The sequence below is a fragment of the Aptenodytes patagonicus genome, chromosome 1 (assembly GCF_965638725.1).
Source record: "Aptenodytes patagonicus chromosome 1, bAptPat1.pri.cur, whole genome shotgun sequence".
Taxonomy (NCBI): Eukaryota; Metazoa; Chordata; class Aves; order Sphenisciformes; family Spheniscidae; genus Aptenodytes; species Aptenodytes patagonicus.
Genome location: NC_134949.1, coordinates 218,591,467 through 218,615,582, shown reverse-complemented (window position 1 = coordinate 218,615,582; position 24,116 = coordinate 218,591,467). Strand labels below are relative to the sequence as shown.

The window sequence follows — 24,116 nt, the reverse complement described above, 5'->3', positions numbered from 1 at the left end:
GGTAAAATAATTAGAACAATCTATTTGGGAAATTAGTCCTTTTCTCTGTTAATGATTTGCAAATCAGCAGATTGTGATTCTTGCACATTTCTTTGTGTGTTTGACATTCCTAGGTTTTAGGAACCTATTTGAGCTGTGGCTCATTCAGGATCTCTTTGTGGGAAACCTTGCAGCGATGCGTGCTGTTCAAACCAAGCTATTCAAGCTTTATGATTAAGTTGTCTCATATCCATGACCGGGTGACTTCATGTCTAAAATAACAACTCCCTGAACCCCCAAGATAATTTTTTTGCGGTGGTGAATTGTATTTTAAGCACTATAAAAGGCTCTGTAGGCACCTACATTTCACAGTTCCCAATCTTTCATATAAAACAGAAATTAGATTCTCCCAGTGTTTGTAAAAAGTAAGTAAAAAAAGAAACCCAGAAAAGTCAAGTTGAAATGTCATTGCTAATACAGCACAGTGATAGAAACCAGGTCTTTATTAGCCTGTATCCAGCCATGCCTACTATACTGACATCTCAGGAAAGACATCTATATTATCATGGGGAAATCAATGAAGTTTACTGCTCAGTATGCAGTACCGCTCAATAACTCAAATAAAACCTGTGTCAGGCTGTGTTCAAAGGGTAACAGAAGAAAAATAATGGAGAAAAGTCATTTGAATGTTGAAGGTATACATCGAGATTTTGGGATTCCTAGATTCAATTCCCAGCTCAGCCACAAGCTTCCTCTGCAACCTTGTACAAACCGAAAGAAAGACTTATGAACATTAAGCAGGACTTACGTGGGGTTTTATGTTGTGTAAATGCAAGACTTTGATCCTTAAAGCCATTTCTTGGTCTCATGGGAGTGGAAGATGTCGACATTTTTAGGAGGAAAGGTCCCTTGGGACTTACAGCTGTGGTTGGGCTAATGACCAGCACGGCACCACCTTATGCCCCAGCATCGGCAGGATGCCCATTGTCTTAGTACTGTTTGGCGTCTCATGAAATAAAGAGTAATTAACAGAAGTCATAAAAAACCCACAAAAATGCACCACATCTTTCTGGGAAAAAAAGTTTTTGCCACTGTTTTGCAAAAATGACAAAATGTTGTGGCAGTTTTTGCTAAAATCAGTACAATTTAATGAAAAAGATCAGCTCAAAATGGCATTTCCTGAAATGACTCATGGCTGAAAGAAAACTTAATGAAATCTTTCAAATCTTAAAGGCACAGGAGCAGGCCGTCCCCGTGTGCCGAAAGATGAGCTGGTGGGGAAGAAGACCGGTCTGGCTGAACAGAGAGCTTTGGCTGGAACTCAGGAAAAAAAGGAGAGTTTATGACCTTTGGAAGGAGGGGCAGGCCACTCAGGAGGACTACAAGGATGTTGTGAGGTTATGCAAGGAGAAAATTAGAAGGGCCAAAGCCCAACTAGAACTTAATCTGGCTACTGCCATGAAAGACAATACCAAATGTTTCTATAAATACATCAGCAACCAAAGGAGGGCTAAGGAGAATCTCCATCCTTTATTGGATGTGGGGGGAAACATAGTGACAAAGGATGAGGAAAAGGATGAGGTACTTAATGTCTTCTTTGCCTCAGTCTTTAATAGTAAGACCAGTTGTTGTCCGGGTACCCAGACCCCTGAGCTGGAAGACAGGGATGGGGAGCAGACTGAAGCCCCCCTAATCCAAGGGGAAATGGTTAGCAACCTGCTACACCACGTAGACACACACAAGTCTATGGGGCTGGATGGGATCCACCCAAAGGTACTGAGGGAGCTGGCAGAAGTGCTCACCAAGCCACTTTCAATCTTTTATCAGCAGTCCTGGCTAACCGGGGAGGTCCCAGTTGACTGGAAGTTAGCAAATGTGATGCCCATCTACAAGAAAGGCTGGAAGGAGGATCTGGGGAACTACAGGCCTGTCAGCCTGACCTCAGTGCCGGGGAATTTTATGGAGCAGATCATCTTGAGTGCCATCACGCGTCACGTACAGGACAACCAGGTGATCAGGCCCAGCCAGCATGGGTTTATGAAAGGCAGGTCCTGCTTGACTAACCTGATCTCCTTCTATGACCAGGTGACCCGCTCAGTGGACGAGGGAAAGGCTGTGGATGTTGTCTACCTAGACTTTAGTAAAGCCTTTGACACCGTTGCCCACAGCATATGAGGTTCAACAAGGTTAAGTGCCGGGTCCTGCACTTGGGTCACAACAACCCCATGCAACGCTACAGGCTTGGGGAAGAGTGGCTGGAAAGCTGCCCAGCAGAAAAGGACCCGGGGGTGTTGGTCAACAGACTGGTTGAAGGATCAGGAGCACAGGTAGTGTTTTCCTCAATCCCTACAGTGACAGGGAAAAATACTGAAAGGAACAGGAAAACACACCTGATCAACACGTGGCTCAGGGGCTGGTGCCATCGGAGGAATTTTGGCTTTTTTGATCATGGGGAGGTTTACACGGCACCGGGCCTGCTGGCGACAGATGGAGTTCAGCTGTCTCACAGGGGAAAAAGGATTCTCGCTCATGAATTGGCAGGGCACATCAAGAGGGCTTTAAACTAGGTTCAAAGGGGGAAGGGGATAAAACCAGGCTCACTAGAGATGAGCCTAGGGGTGGCATGCCAATGCTGGGGGCTAAATTGGTAGCTCAGCTCAAGTGCATCTACACCAATGCACACAGCATGGGCTGCAAACAGGAGGAGCTGGAAGCCATTGTGCAGTGGGAGAGATATGACTTAGTCGCCATCACAGAAACATGGCGGGGTGACTCTCATGACTGGAGTGCTGCAAGGGATGGCTATAAACTCTTCAGAAGGGACAGGCGAGGAAGGAGAGGTGGTGGGGTGGCTCTGTATGTTAGGGAGTGTTTCGATCGTATAGAGCTCAACAATTGTGATGATGAGTGTTTATGGGTAAGGATGAGGGGGAAGGCCAACGAGGCAGATATCCTGCTGGGAGTCTGTTATAGACCACCCAACCAGGATGAAGGGGCAGATGAAGCATTCTACAAGCGGCTGGCAGAGGTCTCACAATCGCTAGCCCTTGTTCTCGTGGGGGACTTCAACTTCCTGGACGTCTGCTGGAAATACAACACGGCAGAGAGGAAGCAGTCTAGGAGGTTCCTGGAGTGTGTGGAAGACAACTTCCTGACACAGCTGGTGCGTGAGCCTACCAGGGGAGGTGCCTCGCTCGACCTGCTGTTTACAAACAGAGAAGGACTGGTGGGAAATGTGGTGGTCAGAGGCCATCTTGGGCTTAGCGACCATGAAATGATAGAATTCTCGATTCTTGGTGAAGTAAGGAGGGGTCCAGCAAAACCACAACCATGGACTTGCGGAGGGCGGACTTTGGCCTGTTCAGGACGTTGGTTGAGAGAGTCCCTTGGGAGACGATCCTGAAGGGCAAAGGGGTCCAGGAAGGCTGGACGTTCTTCAAGAAGGAAGTCTTAAAGGCGCAGGAGCAGGCTGTCCCTGTACGCCATAAGAAGAACGGGCGGGGAAGACGACCGGCCTGGCTGAACGGGGAGCTCTTGCTGGGACTCAGGAAAAAAAGGAGAGTTGACCGCTTGTGGAAGAAGGGGCAGGCGACTCAAGAAGAGTACAGGGATCTCGTTAGGTCGTGCAGAGAAGAAATGAGAAAGGCAAAAGCCCAGCTAGAACGCAATCTGGCCGCTGTCGTTAGAGACAACAAAAAAAGCTTTTACAAATATGTTAATGACAAGAAGAGAGCCAAGGAGAATCTCCATCCTTTATTGGATGCGGGGGGGAACATTGTCACTGAGGATGAGGAAAAGGCTGAGGTACTCAATGCCTTCTTTGCCTCGGTCTTTAACAGGCAGACCAGCTATCCTCAGGGTATTCAGCCCCCTGAGCTGGAAGACAGGGACAGCGAGCAGGATAAACCCCCCATAATCCAAGAGGAAGCAGTTAACAACCTGCTACGCCACCTGGACGCTCACAAGTCTATGGGGCCGGATGGGATCCACCCGAGAGTGCTGAGGGAGCTGGCAGAGGAGCTCGCCAAGCCACTCTCCATCATTTATCAGTGGTCCTGGTTAATGGGGGAGGTCCTGGATGACTGGAGGCTTGCCAATGTGACACCCATCTACAAGAAGAGCCGGAAGGAGGATCCAGGGAACTACAGGCCTGTCAGCCTGACCTCGGTGCCGGGGAAGATTATGGAGTGGCTCATCTTGAGGGCGCTCACAAGGCACGTGCAGGACAATCAGGGGATCAGGCCCAGCCAGCACGGATTCATGAGAGGCGGGTCCTGCTTGACCAACCTGATCTCCTTCTATGACCAGGTGACCCGCTTAGTGGATGAGGGAAAGGCTGTGGATGTGGTCTACCTGGACTTCAGCAAGGCCTTTGACACTGTCTCCCACAGCATTCTCCTCGAGAAGCTGGCGGCTCACGGCTTAGACAGGTGGACTCTGCGCTGAGTCAAAAACTGGCTGGATGGCCGGGCCCAGAGAGTTGTGGTGAATGGAGTTACATCCAGTTGGTGGCCGGTCACGAGCGGTGTTCCCCAGGGCTCAGTTTTGAGGCCGGTCTTGTTCAAGATCTTTATTGATGATCTGGATGAGGGGATTGAGTGCACCCTCAGTCAGTTTGCAGATGACACCAAGTTGGGCGGGAGTGTTGATCTGCTTGAGGGTAGGAAGGCTCTGCAGAGGGACCTGGACAGGCTGGATCGATGGGCCGAGGCCAACTGTATGAGGTTCAACAAGGCCAAGTGCCGGGTCCTGCACTTCGGCCACAACAACCCCAGGCAGCGCTACAGGCTTGGGGAAGAGTGGCTGGAAAGCTGCCCAGCAGAGAAGGACCTGGGGGTGTTGGTCGACAGCCGGCTGAACATGAGCCAGCAGTGTGCCCAGGTGGCCAAGAAGGCCAATGGCATCCTGGCCTGGATCAGAACTAGTGTGGCCAGCAGGACCAGGGAAGTGATCGTGCCCCTGTACTCGGCCCTGGTGAGGCCGCACCTCGAATACTGTGTTCAGTTTTGGGCCCCTCACTACAAGAAGGATGTTGAGGTGCTGGAGTGTGTCCAGAGAAGGGCAACGAGGCTGGTGAGGGGTCTGGAGAACAAGTCTTATGAGGAGCGGCTGAGGGAACTGGGGTTGTTTAGCCTGGAGAAAAGGAGGCTGAGGGGAGACCTCATCGCTCTCTACAACTCCCTGAAAGGAGGTTGTAGCGAGGTGGGTGTTGGTCTCTTCTCCCAAGTAACAAGCGATACGATGAGAGGAAATGGCCTCAAGTTGTGCCAGGGGAGGTTTAGATTGGATGTGAGGAAAAAATTTCTTTACTGAAAGAGTGGTGAAACATTGGAAGAGGCTGCCCAGGGAAGTGGTTGAGTCCCCATCCCTGGAGGTATTTAAAAGACATGTAGATGAGGCACTTAGGGACATGGTTTAGTGGGCATGGTGGCGTTGGGTTGACGGTTGGACTCGATGATCTTAGAGGTCTTTTCCAACCTCAATGATTCTATGATTCTATGATTCTAAGTTGCACCAGGGTAGGTTTAGGTTGGATATTAGGAAAAATTTCTTCACCGAGAGGGTTGTCAAGGATTGGAACAGGCTGCCCAGGGAAGTGGTTGAGTCACCATCCCTGGAGGTATTTAAAAGACCTGTAGATGTGGTGCTTAGGGACATGGTTTAGTGGTGGACTTGGCAGTGCTAGGTTAATGGTTGGACTTCATGATCTTTAGGGTCTTTTCTAACCTAAATGATTCTATGAAACCAGCTAGTGTTCTATCTGAAGCACACAAATAATCATCGTTACCGTATGGACTTCAGATAACTTTTAGTATATTAACTCTGCCATTGTTCCTGTGAGGTAAAGCAATATGATTAGCCCCGTTTCAGAAAAGGAGCACTGAATATTGGATTAGAATATTTTTGAAAGTGTTTAGATGCCTATGGAGGTAGAGTAGCATGAAGTTTTTCAAATATAGAGATGAGTTAGGTACTGAGGCACTATCTATTTGTTTTTTTAGAGATCTGAATACTTTTAAAATTGTGGTTGTGGTCAGTTTGGAAAAAGCAAGGATTGCAGTTCCAGCCTCTTTTCTTCCAGCCCCACTCACTATTCCACCAGACCAAGGTGCATCAGTCCAACATGAGTTCTTTACACCAGACCTTCAGTCACACTGGTTTATACAGCAGAAGTAATAAATTCACTTACTTGTGCAAGTCTTGTTGTATTTAGGGTTCTCTTGAGGGAACCCTTCCAACCGGCACTGGAACCTGTGCTGCCAAAATTCCTGAAACCATGGATTTCGGTGATTGGTTTCTGGCCGAAGCTGTAGGTAGTAATCATCAAACCATTTCACATCAGGAGACTGGAGCTTAATCGTTATTCCACCAACAGCTTCATGCTGATACCCGTCTGTCACGTCGTACCTGTCTGCCCAGCCATCACTGCAGGGATAAGTGAAATAGAGACAACATTAACCATTCAACGGAAGAAGAAAAGAACTTTCTTAAAAATGAAATTCAGAGCCTGAGAGCACACACCTACACCTGTGATTCTGAGTGGAGTTTAGTAAAGCACCTGTAATACTTCTAGCAGAATAATTCAGTGTTTTCCTTTTCCTTACATTTGCTTGTCATTGGCACCTTCTACTTAGATGATATGTTCTTCATTCTTCACTTCAGGTAATAGAAACAATGTTAAAAATCACAGATCCTGAAATCTGCCATGTATAAGCACATCTCTGCATCACGCTAAGCCTCACTGAGCTCTGGGGAGAAAAACTAGGATTCAGTTTTACTGACACTGGGATGATACTACTCTTACCTGAAAGGAGGTGACCTTGAGGACAGGACCTCTTACAGTGTGAAGGGCAGGACTGTGTTGCAGATCATGCCTATGTGGCACAATGGAGCTTGGCACAAAGAGCCAGAAGCAAATTTTGAATGGGCTGACACTGCTCAAGCAGAAATACCCGCTCAGAGCTCAGATGCTGAGTCAGTACGGCATTGCATCTGAAGCAATAAATCCTCTCTGCAGACATGACTAATGAAGCTGGACAGAGCATCATGCAGATCCATGTGTTGCTTCTGTTCCTTGTTTGCTGGTGGCTGGAGTGTTATGAACTTGTGTGACACTATCCTGCACCCAGGATTTTAGTCCCCTTCTGTTAGCCTTTCTACTTGCAACACTCTGACCACAAATAACCAGAAGTGACTGAAAACCCAAATCCAACAAAATGTCACAAACTTCTCAGGGTAATTCTCCTCTTCCTGGTTTTACAATGGATTTTCTTGGAAGTACTGACATTTACAAAGTTTCACTCAACTCCACTAATAATGTACATATCTCATTAAAGCATTGCAGATTTCTGCTGTTTTATCATGAACATGATATTTCAGTTTTTCAAAAAACCCAAGTCTTACAGTTAGAAAATTGTGGAAGAATCTCAGATTGTTTGTTTTTTCCATCTAAAAAGGCACTGATGTTAATGACTATAGAGAGCACCTTTAAATCCTAAAGGTCAAATAACAGAAGGATAAAAAATAAGCTTAATTTGTCCTATTTTAAAACTTCATGAGTTGTTTAAAGCTAGCCCTAACTATTTGAAGTTAGTCATAGTGTAACTGATGTAGGTGACCTTTATCTTTATGTTGTTCTATTTTGACCATTTGCTGCCTGGCTTAAACTTTGCTCCTGTATTGCAGAGCATGCAGGAAGCCTGCTCCAGTCACGTGGTCCGCAGCACATTCCCTGTTCTCTACACGGGGACTCAGCTGTCCTCACACAGTACAGAATTCAAGACCTCAGACAGTAACTCCTTCTGCACAAGACACTGTTTTCATTGAAGCCTGGACTCTTGACTTCATCTTATTAGCACAGCTGCAATGACAATAAATAGCAGCTTCACCAGTGGCAAAAATAATATCCAGTGTCTGGAATAAAAATTAAGGGACTATTAAACATGTTTCAGATTTCAAATGCACTAATTTACTCAGCACAAAGAGTAAAATATACATTCATGAAAGGAGAAAGATGAGCACTGATTTCCAGCTCAAATACAGCACTTGGAAAATTTACCTTCAAGCTTAGATCCAATTAGGGATGAACACAGGTGTTAATGTTCCCAACCACACTCAGGAGGCTCAGTACAGGCAAATGCTCCCCACCTTCCACCAGGACTATTTACTGGACGAAGAGTTAGAACCATTTATGGGTTGTTTTGTGATAAAAGCTGCAGAAGGCTTTTTACATTTATGAGCAATTTAACCTTTTCTTTGAAGGATTCATCTTAATCTTTGGGAAGTTTTTAAGCAGTTTTATCCATCCTCATAAAATCTGACAGGTTTTATGAATGCAAGAAGTGATATGTTTTCTGTAGTGTGCTTTTTTTTTTAACTGAATAGAATTTAAGAGAATTAGAGCTGTGCTGTCAGTATCCCAGCTTTATGAGTTGTCTCATAAACAACTTAGAAAGAAACTGTTTCCTTGTAATGAATTTTTTAATCAGTTTTCAGAGGAACAGTTTTGTAGATCTAATCCAGCAAAGTGCTATAAAATTCATAGTATTATTTTATGAATAGTTATCCTCTCTAAAAAAATTTGCAACAGAGATACCATTTTATAACTTTAAGTTTTTAAAAAAGATAGAAATAACAACTTCATATTATATAACCCTTCTCAACTTTTCAGCAGAAGGGCTTCTTAATTCAACAGAGTTGCTTTTCATTCAAATAAGTATTTCAGCTTAGCTTCTTGGGCAAAAGGCTTTTAGGAGCATTATATAAAAGATATACTCAAAGTGTATATTGTCGAGACAACAATGTAGAGATAACAAAGCCTCAGACAGACAAGGTGGCAAAGCAAATGCTAAACTAATATCTAAAGGCCAGTGAAAGTAGAGTAAGAAAACAGGCTTGCATGAATATAAAAAAGCACTGGTAGTGTGTGATACTTAAATTCTGCACCCAAAGTAGAATAACAACACTTATGGGGTGCCGATGACAGGATGATATAGATGTATTTGGGATATTAGACCTGTGACATCCTCTGAACTCAGTAAGGGGTGTGAAGATGAGGGAGAAGGGGACAGAGAGGGAGACACCTGCTTACTTACATGGTCATGCCTGTCCCTCCTTAGACCTTCTTTCTTCTCCTAATAGCTTAATTTTACTGTAGTAGCTGGTGATATGATTGTACTTCATTAGTGGTTGCATTATGAAAGGTTTAAAACAGTATTACCCATTGCTAAAATCTACTGGTTCAACTGAAAAAAAGATTCTCTGGCTGTGACAAGGAGCTCCAAATGAAGTCCAGTATAATCTCCACTCTCACCCACAGAAGAAGTGGCGAAGCGCATAGGCTACCACTAATGCAGTGCAGGACTGTGTGCTGGTGAAAAAGATGGTTCTTTATGTTAGCAGTGGGGTGTATAGGATATTTAGGTGCACAAGTGATTAAGAACAGCTTCCTGACAGGTAGTAAAATAAGTACAGGTGAACAGTATTCCAGTAATGATTATGAAAGAGTCTAAACAGATTAAATAGGACATGGATATCCTTAACAGATCACCACACAAGTTCATTTTTTTCTGCTTTGCATGGACACTGTGCTTTCCAATTTTATTCTGATTAGGTGATTAGGTGATTCTGATTATTAGAAATAGATGGTGTTGCTTTTTAACGAATGGGCAAATGTCCTTAAAGTGATCCCACCAAGACTTAAAGATAGAGTTGCACATGAAGAAACCTTGCTGTGAAAGAAAGCAGTAGTTGCACAGCTGCAGCACCAAAAGTAAAAGCTCCTTGCTGAGATATCTATCAGGTGTACTCAGTAATGCATATACCTCATTCATCAGCCTGCCAGGGTAGAAAGTTGTCAACAAGGTAAGAGGACTATGACATGTGCAGATCTGGCTGCCCTCAATATTACACTCACACTCAACCCAGTGGGGAACTGTCTTTCAGGATCATGACGTGTTTTCCTCTCATCCAGTTGTTTTGTGTTTCTGTTCTTGGCTGTCAGACTAATGTCTGGTGCATTTTCCTTAAAGGCTGGTGGTGTGATACAGGATAATAACCATGCTGTATCAAACAAAATATATAATTTTTAATGATGTTTCTAAAAAAACAAAACAAAACAAGAAAAAGATACCATTTAAGAAAATTCTTGTGCACCAAAGAAAATAAGGTATCATAGAAGGAAGAAAAAAGGGAAAATGGCTAAATGGCTTTTACTGTTGCAGTATTAGCAAGAGATGAACTTGAATTAGGAGGTCCATTATCATAATGTTCTTTGTCTGTTATCAGATCTTATTTGCGTGTGTACATTGTCCCAGCTACCAGTTTTTGAAGGATATGCCAGGGTGCTGGAGATTTTAGTGGAAAAAAAAATCTTTCAGCAAACAGAGGGGAAGGGTTCTGCTCCTTTGTTAAAGCTCTGTTTAGTTTACTCACAGTAAATCACAACATAGTTTTATACCACAGAAAGGCTCCAATAAATGACACGACAGAGCCACCCATATTTACAAATTTTATTAATGAATAAATATAACAATTAATGAATAAATGTAAATACAATAAAATAATTCAAATTTTTAGATCATTACTGTACATACAATTACTTTTAAACATCTGAACAGAAAAGGAGAGGCAAATGAGACCCTATTTAAATGACTGGGTTGCACAGCTGTGATCACAGATAGTGAGCACCCTGCTCACTTCCTCCCCCACAACCCTGGATACTAACGGTAGGGAATAAGTCTTCAGACTCCTCTAGCTGAGCATACCTGAACAAGTAGGACTGTCACTGTAGGACCAGTATGTATTGTTATACTGTATGTATATAGAAGATAGAGGTGCAGACTTTTTCGGATTATGTTTGCCATGGTAAAATGTGAGAAACTTGAATGTGGCTTCCTGGATTTTCTGTGTTTTGTCCTTTCCCATCTTTCCCATCTTCCGTGTGAAATAGCCAGCACCAATAAGAGCTTCCCCAGATGGATGGCACTGTTGTGCCAACTTCAATCCACTTTGCCTATCATATACAGGGATTGTGGGAGGAAGGAAAATCAATCTTTGACAATAAAGTGTTGATACCCAAGAAAGATGAGATGCGGGACTGCATTTGTTGCAAAGAAATCTCCACCTGTATGAATGAAGTCGTTTTGTTTCTTCTGGAAAGAATCACCATGGAGGGAGGAGAACATTCAGGTGAAGACCAGCACAGGATCAAGCTCATGCTTGAAGCATTATGAAGAGGTCATCAGAAAGACACTTAATGACTATAAAGACCACTCAATATGCGTGTTGGTGATGGCTGCTTTGGCCTCATACAGTGCAGTCAAGAAATTGCTAGCCCTCCTGAAAAACATTTACAAAAAGGTGAAGTTAGTCAATCCCCGTCAACAATGACCTAAGCATTTAATTCCACAAAATGTCTTCAAAAGTCAAGATTGACATTGCTCCAAAAACACCCCACATCTACTTGGTAAGTAGCATGACTGTCAACAGCATGGAGTGTGCTACTGATGTCAAGTCTGCTGTCAGGGATAACAGGGATTTGCAGAGCTGATTGACACCTTCTACACTAGCACTAGCAAATGATTAGAGTTGCACATCACTGTAAACAGGACAAAGGAAGAGAACTATTGTCAGCTTACACTAGATAACAGAATGTGGAAACCTTTAATTTCATGGTAAGATTCGTGTGAGACAACAATTGCTCAGAAGAGATCATTAGGCACACATAAATAGATAATATAAAAAAGATTTAATGGGTTCAGGAAAAGCAGGCAAATGGAGTAGGAAGGAGGTGTTGCCTCATGCATCAGGGTTTCAGTCACATGTTCAGAGATGCAGAACATGGAAAGAATTAGAGCCACTGACTATTGGTCATGCTTACAGGTGACAAGTATATGGTCGCTCCTGTGGTAAGTGTCTGATTAATGCCATCAAATCTGGAAGATGATGTGGAGAAAGCTTTTTGTGAGCATTCTCCAAAGCACAGGACTTATTGATAATGAGGGGTAAGAGAAGAATGCAGTAGTTTGTCTATCAAGTTCTTGGAAAGCGTAGGTGACACTACTTGGATACAAGCTGTACCTAGTGACAAGAGAGAGGAGGCTCTTCTGTAGGTGTTTAATCAGTAGGTGGGGATTGCTTGAGAATATTAAGACAAAAGACAAATTGGATGAAAACAACCATGAAAAAGAGTGTTTGTGACTTTTAAAAGAGCAAAGAGGAAAAATAGCAGACTTCACTAAGCCTAGAAAATTTTAAGGTTAGATCTGTTGTAAGGAATGTCTAAGGAATTGAAGAATTAAAAAGTACTTAATTAAAAAGTGCCATGCAGAAGAAGGATAGGAAATACAGTAAGACATTAGTGTGCCCATCTCAAAGATGGAAATATATGAAAAGCAGAAGCAAGCTCAGATTTTCAAGGATCAATGTGAAAGAAAAACATTAGATAGTGATAAAATGAGAAAGGTCAAGGCACAAAATGAGCTGCAACAAACAAGGGACATCAGAAGTAACAGAGAGCAATTTTCTAACCACTTTATTGTGAGAGGAAGAGTAAAGAAAGTGCTGGCCTGCTCCACTACAAGGAGAAGGTTGCTAAAGACAAATCCAGGACAGCTTTTAGTATCAAACTTCACAAAAGGAAAAGCTAGTGGTTAGTGACAGAGGTAAAAGGTCAACCAAAAAGTGGGAGGGTGATCTAGCAAACAGGCTTGATTGAATTAGCTAAAGATTTATAGCCTAAAGAACCAAACACAGTACTAGCGGAGAGATGTGATAACAGTCTTCAGGTACATAAAAAGCTGTAGCAAAAAGATCATAATTTGTTTATCATGTTAATGTAAGCATTCACAACTTAAACTGGAAGGAGAAAGACTCATTTTAGACACCAGGAAAATATTCCTCACAGTAAAGAGTATGAAGAACTAGAATAGCTTGGAGACTCTTGGGGGTGTCAGAAAATAAGTTAGACAAACATCCATCTGATATAAATGACCCTACCTTGGCGAAGGGAGGACAGTAAGCTCCCTGACTTCTTGACATCCACTATGCCCTGTATTTGTATTAGCTTATGTTGAGGTTTGACATACGTCTGGGAATGATGATTGTATAAAACCCAGTGGATTAGAGAAAGAATGCAAAGAAAGATAAAATAATGACCCTCCTTCACAGTTTCCCCAGCTTCTCATGATGTTTTACCTTACTTCCTTTCTTGTTATTGTTTTTTTTCTCTCTCTGCAGTTGCTATGGGAAGCATCAACAAACAACAGAAATTGATTTAGGATTAATCGTGTGTTTGACTGTACACACAGGTAATTCCAACAATGCAGGAGTATGCAGGAGTGTGCAGTGGGTCACACACCTGTGCCCACCAGAATCAGGATTCCTGTTCTGGAGAGGAAGCACCGAAATTAACCATACAGAAAAACACTTCCCCATGCACAAGATGAAAGAAACAGAGGAAAAAAATCTCCCAATTAGAACTAGTTAACATTTTACACAGTCAAGATATTTTAAATGAAAAGGCATTTTTTCTCTGAACTAGAAATGCTTGTTTCTGTTACTTTTTAAATTCTCAGTCTTCTCAAAATTACTCTAAAGGAAAATGGTACTGTTTAATACCTTTTTTTTTTTTATGAAAGGAAGAGGTTTAGATATATTCTTCAAATCACACTATCTCTCAGTATAATTAAGATAATCCTTTGTGCTTTTAAAATAGAAAAGAAATCCTATGTTCCCTAATTTAGACATTTTGGCCAACAATCTGAAGTAAACACAGGTTTGGCAGTTTAAGGTCACCCACTCAGTTTCAAATATCCATAGCAGCAATTCTGTATTATTGTCCCTATACGTAAGATCTGTAAAATTACCTCAATCATGGGAACTGAAACTCTAATGCCAATTACCCAATGATAAGGCATCAGATCTGAACAATAGCAAAGTGATTGCACAAGTTGACATGCCTATATACCAAATGGATGCAGGATTTATTTTTAAATGTTACAGGTCTTTTATACTGTATGACATTTGTTAAATCTCAACTATAGGGTTCAGATATTTCTTTATGATGATTACTTCAGTGAATGTTTTCAGATTCTTGAGAGGCCTTCCAAGGAAGTAGGGAAAGCCAGTTGGGCTAAAAAAGTTTCAAAGAAGAAAATCCTACGCTGATAAACAGAGCAAATAGATATTATAATTAATTATTTTTCCATTCAGTACCACAATATCCTTCAAAGACAGCTTCAAATTTAAGTATTCCTGAACAATGCCAATGCCTGTTATGTTTTTTTTTCTCTTTCCATGCAGCATCCTGACAGTATGAATCATTATTGGAACTTCATTGTGTTGAGAGTTGAATATATAGAGAAAGATACACAACCCATAATTTGAAGAGTATTGATTATAATCTGCTTCAAAATTTAGCAAGCGCATATGTTGGATAGTAAAAGAGGGGCAGAGCAACCAGGTGACACTGTGCAAATTGGCAGTCCCTGAAACTACTGCAACCCTTTTCAGTCACTGTATTATATGAAACTTTGACCATAAACTTATTTTAATTTTATTGTACTTATAAGTTAAGAAACAGTGAATTGCAAATATGACTTTTTGGTCATTAGGGAGATTTTTGTTAGCTGATCACTTTAAAAAAGTTAATCAGGTATATGTTACCAAGGTATCAGGTATATACTATCAAGATCTATCAGGTATATACTATCAAGTTATCAAGATTTATGGGGGAAGATCTAGGTACATTTTATGCCTTCCATACACCTGACATATTGAAATGTGAGACCATCCTCCTTAAAGGGTGTGTGGTATTAAGAATTTCTTTGGATTGTTTAAATAGCAAATGATAGCAAATTATGATACATGCTAAAGTGAAAACGTGGATATTTTAAGCTGGTCGTTCCCAAAGTGCACACAAATTTCTTCATGACATAATGCGTTCCATACAGAGCCAGCTGACCTACACAAACCTATGCAAATTCTATGCAATGTGTGTGTGCTATTTCGAAATTATTTGAATGGTTTTTTGCACTGCATCACTGAAATGGCTCCAGGATGTTTGGGGTTTTTTTAGCATAAAAAGGTACGTATTGTCTCTGACACACCCAAATCCCACTCAGATGCCACAGTTTATGGTTTTAGAGCTAAGACTCCTTTTGATAACACTCCTTTGATACCACTTGATTTTCCTTGCCCAGGATGGTGGAGAGGCCTCTTCTCAGCTGCTGCCAAGCCTGGGTGGGAGAGGGGAGCAGGGAGAGGACTAATGTTAAACCAACTGCAACTAGGTAGGTGGACATCCAGACAGCCAACTGGAAGAGATGTTCCTGCAACAGCTCCTCACCATGTTACACGTTGTCTCTACAGCTAACATGGTGGATGCTCTGTCTTTCTACACCAGTGGGATACAGCATAGAAAGCTGGAGGCATGTCCATTACTTTGGTCCATTAAGTAACTCGCTATACCAAAAGTAACTTTCCAGTTATTGGCTCTGGACAAACTGTGATCACTGAAATGTCATGAGTCAGTAACACTGCGCTGGGGAATGCAGCTTTAATATCCCTGTGAAAACTGCCTGGAATATTCAGCACACATTTCTAAACCACTGTTTCTAAGATTAGACAAAATGCTGAGAGATACATGTATACAACAAAAATAGACTCCCCACCCTCCCTTTTGTAAACAGTCCCACTTATTTTCTAAATTGAAAATGCGGCAGTATATTGGGATCAGTTGAGCTGATTTCTTTTTCTCTAAAGTACCTCCCCCTTCAGTCTATAGCTAAAGCTATTACAATTAATGAGTACATTCATTAGGCTGTAGACTGGTCTTTTTTTGTTATGTAAAAATCTGTTTGCAGGCCACATAATGATGATGGAAACTGCTGTTCTGCCCACGTGTAATCACTCTTCTGCCAAAAATCTGACCGATAGCATTTGAGAATATATTTGAGAGTTTTTCTCCACCTGTGTAGGAGGTTTTTGACCGAGTGGCTGTCTTTCATTTTCCTTTCATTGTATTTCTCTGCTCTTTCAGGTTTTTTTCTGTATCTTAAAAGCTCTAAAAATGTTAGAGTCCTCACACTCTTCTGCAAAGCGCTGCCAGTCTTGCAAAGGTAAATTTGTTTGGTTAATATCAGGGGTGTGTGGAATTGCTTTTGATGAGCAGCTTTAAATTGTTGCATTTAGATGAGTTCATTTTATAATAACTGTATGCAATGAATGGGGATTCTTGTCTTGCTGCTTGGCTTTTTTTAGATTGCAATTCCTCATCTTTGTCTTCCTTTCCATGCATATTATAAAGATAAATTAATTTAAGGGTAATTCAAAGGAATGAAATGAACTGATTATTTTTAGGCAGTATGACACACTGTTTTCTACAAGATGATATCTAGAAGAAGTAGCTATGCAGTGAATTTGGCAGATACCTTGCACAGGGGATTATTGGTACTAATTACTTGCAGAGTATCCAAACTTCCCCAAGCTGAGAAAGGTTGTGATGGCAATATGAGAGATTGGTAGTCTATAGCAACATCTAATTTGCGTAAAAACAGGGAGTTCTGCAGCTGTCTGCATCTGTAGTTCAGAGCTGCAAAGTAATTCAGCCTGACTGTAGTCCGGTCTACAACAAAATATAGTTTCCAATGTGTGACACCCTTTCTTCATGCTTGCAAGCTCTCATAGCTAATCAGACCAACTGGAGGAAGTTATATCTGTACAAACAAATTGTATGGGCTGTCCCCTAAACTGAAGAGAAATTTGACTGAATGTTACCCCTTAAAACACCAAGGATATTCAACTTGTGCAGTATGCTCTCGATTCCTGAATAATTCTTTAGTGAGGAGAAGGTAAATATTTGACATATTGCCAGGAAGAAAGGCATTTTGGATGCCTAGACAACTTTATAAGATCTTAACGTTGTTTTTCCTAAGATATAATGTAAATCTGTGCTACAGTTTAAGTCCCTCACTTTTTTACTGCTTTCATTTTAGAGCATAGACTTTCAGGTTTGTCTAGACTAAATAAACGCAGTTCTTTCCAACTTTCCTTTCAAGAGCTGTTTTCTAAACTTGCTGTCATTCTGGGTCTCATTCTTCCTGCAAGTGCCCAGCTGGTTCTTGTCTCTGCAGACTTAGTATTACCTTGGGATGCTCTGAAAGTGCTGACAAACTGTCAAGGGTCTGACTTGGGTGGAGGTGCCACTGAGCACCAAACTGACAGCTTTTTGGACTAAATGTGAGAGGGCAGTGATGGACTCTCCTATTGGAATCCGCATAGACTTAGGGATGTCCTGTCCTGAGCTGGGGACATTCTCATACTTGTCCATATTACCATGCTGAAGTCAACAGGCAGTTCCTATACTGTCCCCAGCCCTCTCCCTGTAGCTACCAGGAGGAACTGCTAAGCCTTTAATAAGGGGGTGGGAAGAGGAAGAAAGTGTGATGAGCAGTCTCTTTTCTTGACAACATGTTGAGAAAAGAGGAGCAGAAACCATTTTTTCAGATTTCACATTAGTTAAGGACTGCCTAAAGAGGGAGTAAAAGCAAAGGGAGGAGTGTGTGTTGCAGGAAAACCTAAAATTTATTTGGGAGTTGGCCATCAGACATCAGAACTGCTTCCATCACTGCTTTGTTAAAGGGTAGAAAGATTACTTCACATCCTTGAAGTATATTTTCCAAATATAGCAACAGCTTTTCTTTTCAGCAATATTAATGCTGTTGACTCATATTTATAATTCACTCTAAGCTCCTCAAACTGCAAACTTCTCATAATGACAGCCTAAAAAACACCAGTTACATAATGTCAGCAACAGCAGAAAAACAGGAAAGAAAAAAATGGTTCATCTCTAGAACATTTCAATCAAATATGTATTTGTACTGTAAAAATACCGATTTTTATCTTCCCTAGAATTCCTGATTTCAGTATAGCCTCTCAGGCACTAAAATGTAATGCACAATGCAATGCAATGTAATGTACCTACTAAGCCTATATAAGCATATGCCAAAGAAAAGTCATGTATAGAAATCAGATCTTGGCAGAAATGATAAGCAAAAACCTACTGTCTTGAAACACTGCTATTTTCTGTGCATCCCATCCACCTGAAATGGAAACATCTCTGGGATGACCCTGAATGCAAGAGGATCCTCAGTTTGTTCTACAGCAGCACAACATGATAATAAATATAAACCAATACTATTTTTCTACTCATGATTGACTTTGCTTGCATTGATTGAGAGAATTTTTCTTTATATCAAGTCCGCCAGGAGAAAAATAGCTTATTCTGAACCAGAATTATCTTGTATCAATGATTTACTGGGGTGCCAGTAATGGAATGATTTCCATTAGACATCCAGGCACTGCTTTTATGGATACGCAACAACAACCTTTATGATAAATTCAAACATAGTCATATGAATGAATAGATAACTGAGATAGCCTTACAACTTTAAAAATATTTCAGAAATGGGTAAAAAAATTGGTTTAAGTAAAAATGTTCATTTACTTGACAGAAAATGTAATACACATAAACATGTATACACATATATGTATGAATCTATATTTGTATACATAAATATATATTTCCTATGAGTACATATTTACAACACTTTTAGCCTGAAAAAAATAGCATGCAATAGAAAATGTCACATGTCTGTATACCAGCTATTATGTGCTTTTTTTATATATTTGTGAAATTATTAAACCTATTATACAGCTATGAAATATAATTCAAAACAACACTTGAGATGTTGCATCTTATTTTTTCTGTAGAAGAATACTTTTAATCATAAATAATATACTTAATCTTTGGATGTATAAACAAGGAAACAGTATGAGTGAATCAGTATATATGGACATATATGCTTATTCTAAGGAGGTACAAACATTAAACAAAGTGAGTTAAAAAGACAACACAAAATTAAATTTAAGGAAACACAAGTACATGTCATGTTTCAGCAGTTACTTTTAATAATAATGCATATATTAATACTAAACCTTATTACTTTGGAGAGAATTCGTCTCTTTATGACTAATCAGAAACTTTGGGGTGAACCTTAATGTTGTGCTCACACACAAACAATTTGAACATGGAACAAAAAGATGAGGATGATATATTATCAATATTATTTGTATCTTTAGCCCCTATTTTAAAACCATACATACCTAGAAAGGCTCCATTGGTCTAATAGCACAGAGTTAAGCAGACTCTTACTTTTTTTTGTGATCAGAAATACAAACCTTAAATCTCTAGATTTCAGTGTATGCTCTATAGTAATTCTAGAGAGACTAGTATAAAATTTGTAGTGGCACAATGGATAACAAATTCTGTGTGTTCAAAGGTTTTAAAATGACAGATGTTATGTAGGGTTTTTTTCAGAGAAAGAATAAGTAATTTCAAGCTGATAATTGCAATAATTAGCACACATTTAATTAATCAAAAATACAAAGACATTAATATTCACAGTCCCCCAGGGAATCAGTAATTTCAGTAATTTTTAACATCCTGTTCAGCAAACGGAGCCAAATATGGCAAAGGAAACCAAGTCAGAGCTGGAATAATGACCCAAGCAGCGTAAATATGCTGAAGTCCTCCTCCTGTTGAAATCAGCTGAAGCTTTGCCACTGACATCAGTCAGGACTGCCTTCCTAGCTCTGTGCTCAGATCAAGACATATCCCTCTAATTAATTCAGTGCCTGCCTTCAGATAATGTAATGTGTGATGGCTAGCTCATCCCTTGCACTCACGTTGGTATTACCCATAGATACACACAGAATTGAATTATAGCACAGCTTTATAAGCACTTCATCTTCTAAAACTCAGTTCAGAATAACTCAGGTGTCATAAGCTATAAACATGAAGTTCTTTTAGTCAACCATTTGCAGAGGTAAACACACACTTTAATGATTATCAGAGGAGGATCATCACTAGAAAGGTCCATTGTCATCAGAAGGAAGAAATTGTGTCAAAGACCTTGCAGCCTGACCATTTCATCACTTGCTCTACAGCATTCAAAGCCAGCTTCTTCTGAAAACATTGTACCATAATAAATGTGCTGAAATAACAGAGCTAATCTATAATATATACATCGCAAGATTTGAGAAGTCTGGACTAAAGGATTCTTTGCTGTAGCAAACCACAAATTTCTTACAAGACTCACAGCATGTCTACACAGGAATACTTTCACATCTTGATGACATAAAGTGATGTGAAAACAAAGAGTGATTTCTTTTGGTATATTTCTTTTGCTGAAGCATCTTGTATTTCTCCTTTCCACAGAAAACAGATTTAGAAGCATCATTTTCAAAAGAGAATGCATGTGTATACATTCAACTCATTTTAAATCAACTACCTGAGTTGTCCAGTGCTTGGAGTTAGACATTTTAAGTAAGTGACCATAATTCCCACAATGAAGCATTGCCTTGATTTCTATGTTGACGTCCTCACAAACATGACAGATTTATTATCAAAATACACAGAGCTTGCTTTACTGTACCCAAACCAAAGCTCACCAAACCCAGCATTCTCTCCCTGATGGTGTTCAGTACAAAATTCTTATATTCAGTCAAGACCCAAAGCAGAATTTGAATGAGTTTAGCAAACACCAACTCAAATGTTCTACCATTTTAATGTGTGTAACATATGTCAGTAACATAAAGCAATAGAAGCCTGATAAGAAGTGGTCTTTAGGCATAAGGGAACATTCCAATTTGGGTGAAGTTAAGAGTGCAAGCTGTAGAACTTTTTCCTAAATGACTTCCAAAGCAAGAGAGTACAGGAAATCTTAAAAAAGTGTGCAGCCAGTAGCTTCTTTACCATCTCTTGGTGTTTTGGTATATCAGAAAAAAACCTTAAGTTCTCTCAGCATAAATATTGCTGAGATTTCTTTAAGATGCAATGACCCATGTGGAGGAGGAATTTTAAAATAATGTGAGAGAACTCACAGATATGAAGACCAGAAGAAGCCGTTAGATCAGGACCATTACATTTTGCTTAGTTTCTCTGCTCAGGTGGGCCTGATTCTCACCAAGCAGCACTTTTATGGCTCCTTTATTGTACTTAGTTGGTGGAGATTGGCCATAACAAAAATAAGAACGAGGCCCAAGGGTGATCTGCACCTTAGGTATGTAATTGCCTTTTGCATAAGAAATTTGCTTAAAAGTACAAGTAGCTAATGTATAAAGTTGAAAACAAATGCAATCCAGAATGTACTTGAGAGAAAAAGCATAAAAATATGATGAGATGATCACTTTTCGAGTAAAAATGTGTCATTTAACACAATATCTATATCTAACTGTAAGTCTGCAAAGAATAAAGGATTAAGATAGGACTCAACCTACTTTAGGTGTAACTACTGAAAAAAATGTTTATACTCATGAAAAGCCCTTGAGACATCATAATCAGGCTTTAGGTTTCCAAACTGTGGCTATGGTTACCACCAATGAATACCGCATGTGAAATTTATCAGCACCTCTATGTCTGTCTCTGCAAACACAAGTCTGTCACTAAAACTACACATTCATCAGCAAATATTGAGACACTGTTTGGGGTTTTTCTGGCTATAAATCTGGTAGAAAAGACTTTGAAAAGAAATGAGTGATAATGGCCTACAGAAAAAATAATAGCATGTAAGGGTTACGTAGAAAACTTAAATATCTGTTCTATAGTACAATGACACAACAGGTTGTTATTTGACAAGATCTTTAAAAAAATGTATTGTAAAATGCATTCCAGAATTAAATTACACACAGATGCACATGGATGACATAAATTTTAGGAAATAGTGATGCAAAAACAAAACCTGATCCTTTTTTGTAAAATAGATTATAACTTCATGAAGTACATGCTCTTCTGTATTGCAATCATATTTCACGGAGGTTGTTTGATAAGTGACATTTGAGAAGTACCTTGTTAACATTTCAAAGTGATATGCAAGACACAGTGCAAGGCGGTATGATTCCATCTGGAATTTTTTATTGCTTTTTTTGGTATATCCAGGCCTTTGATGTTCTAAACCAATGATAACTTATCATAATAGAGCATAACCTATCATGATTTATCAGTTAATACATAGCAAGGCCTTTCTCTGTGACAGCTGGGTAATTGAAAGGTCTCCAACTAAAACCATAAATTATGTGGCTCACGTATGCTGATAATAGTTTATAGCTATTCCTCTGTAATTGGCACAATAATTGTAGGGATAGATCCCTTGTTTAAAATGTTATATACACTTTTCCATTTAATATCTTTTCATTCAGGGTTCATACTGAAGTCAAGGGCAAGACTCTTAATGACTTCAGCTATTTATCACTAGCTTCATGGGCAACACAAACACTGTTTATTGCTAGGAGGAGCTTAATGAATTTATCTGTTACAGTGTATTTGAACTAAACCCTAATCTGAATATTGCAGGTACTGGAAAATTGGTTCCAGTTTTTATGGATAGAGAGTACATTTTTCAGAAATTTAATTGGCATTGGTCAACATGAACTAACAGCAACACAGGCTGTTATGTGTTTTCTATATATATGCTTTGGTTTTCTATATCTTAATTTTTTTAGTTCCAATTTTGATCCATAATTTAGTTGCATAATTTAGTTCCCTAATTTTAATTCAGTGCCTACAATATTCTAGATGTTTCATAAAAATTTATGGGAACATTTCTGTAACGTTACAAATACTGAGGAAATCAAATTTGTTTGTCAAATGAAAAAAAAAAAAAGTAATCTTTCAATGCTAAACACAATATAATGTGTTGAATACATATCCGTGTTGCCAAGCAACAGTTTACAACTAAGAAAATGTAAATATAAAAGGAAGTATTAGAGTCAAGATGAGATCTATGTCGTGGCAGATCATAGCATCATAGAATTATAGAATAGTTTGGGTTGGAAGGGACCTTTAAAGGTCATCTAGTCCAACCCCATGGCCGTGGGCAGGGACATCTTCAACTAGATCAGGTTGCTCAGAGCCCCGTCCAACCTGACCTTGAAGGTTTCCAGGGATGGGGCATCCACCACCTCTCTGGGCAACCTGTGCCAGTGGTTCACCACCCTCAGCATAAAAAATTTCTTCCTTACATCTAGTCTAAATCTACACCCCTTTAGTTTAAAGCCATTCCCCCTTGTCCTGTCGCAACAAGCCCTGCTAAAAAGTTTGCCGCCATCTTTTTTATAAGCCCCCTTTAAGTACTGACAGGCTGCAATAAGGTCTCCCCAAAGCCTTCTCTTCTCTAGGCTGAACAACCCCAACTCCCTCAGCCTTTCTTCACCAGAGAGGTGTTCCAACCCCCTGATCATTTTCGTGACCCTCTTCTGGACCCACTCCAACAGGTCCGTTTCTTTCTTCTGCTGAGGGCTCCAGAGCTGGATGCAGTACTCCAGGTGGGGTCTCACCAGAGCAGAGGAGAGGGGCAGAATCCCCTCCCTCGACCTGCTGGCCACGCTGCTTTGGATGCAGCCCAGGATACACTTGGCCTTCTGGGCTGCGAGCGCACATTGCTGGCTCATGTCCAGCTTTTCATCCACCAGTACCCCCAAGTCCTTCTCGGCAGGGCTGCTCTCCATCCCTTCATCCCCCAGCCTGTATTGATCCCGGGGGTTGCCCTGACCCAGGTGCAGGACCTTGCCCTTGGCCTTGTTGAACCTCATGATGTTCACATGGGCCCATTTCTTGAGCTTGTCCAGGTCCCTCTGGATGGCATCCCGTCCCTCTGGCGTGTCAACTGCACCACTCAGCTTGGTGTCATCTGCAAACTTGCTGAGGGTGCACTCGATCCCACTGTCTATGTCATTGATGAAGATATTAAACAGGACTGGTCCCAATATGGACTCCTGTGGGACGCCACTCGTCACCAGTCTCCATCTGGACATTGAGCCGTTGACCACTATCCTCTGGATGCGACCATCTAACCAATTCCTCACCCACCAGACAGTCCACCCATCAAATCCATACCTCTCCAGTTGAGAGAGAAGGATGTTGTGGGGGACCATGTCAAAGGCCTTACAGAGGTCCAGATAGACAACATCTGTAGCCCTTCCCATGTCCACTGCTGTAGTCACTCCATCATGGAAGGCCACTAGGTTAGTCAGGCAGGACTTGCCCTTGGTGAAGCCATGCTGGCTGTCTCGAATCA

General features: G+C 40.7%; 1 protein-coding gene across 4 annotated transcripts in view; it reads right to left on the bottom strand.

The window, feature by feature from the left end:
* The window catches only part of GRM5 (glutamate metabotropic receptor 5), a 298,233-nt gene that overhangs the window by 66,948 nt on the left and 207,169 nt on the right, over nucleotides 1-24,116 (bottom strand). For all 4 annotated transcript variants that reach the window (XM_076328339.1, XM_076328337.1, XM_076328338.1 and 1 more), the window contains one exon: nucleotides 6,170-6,405. In XM_076328339.1, coding sequence (XP_076184454.1) covers nucleotides 6,170-6,405 — 236 coding nt within the window. The remainder of the gene's footprint in view (nucleotides 1-6,169; nucleotides 6,406-24,116) is intronic.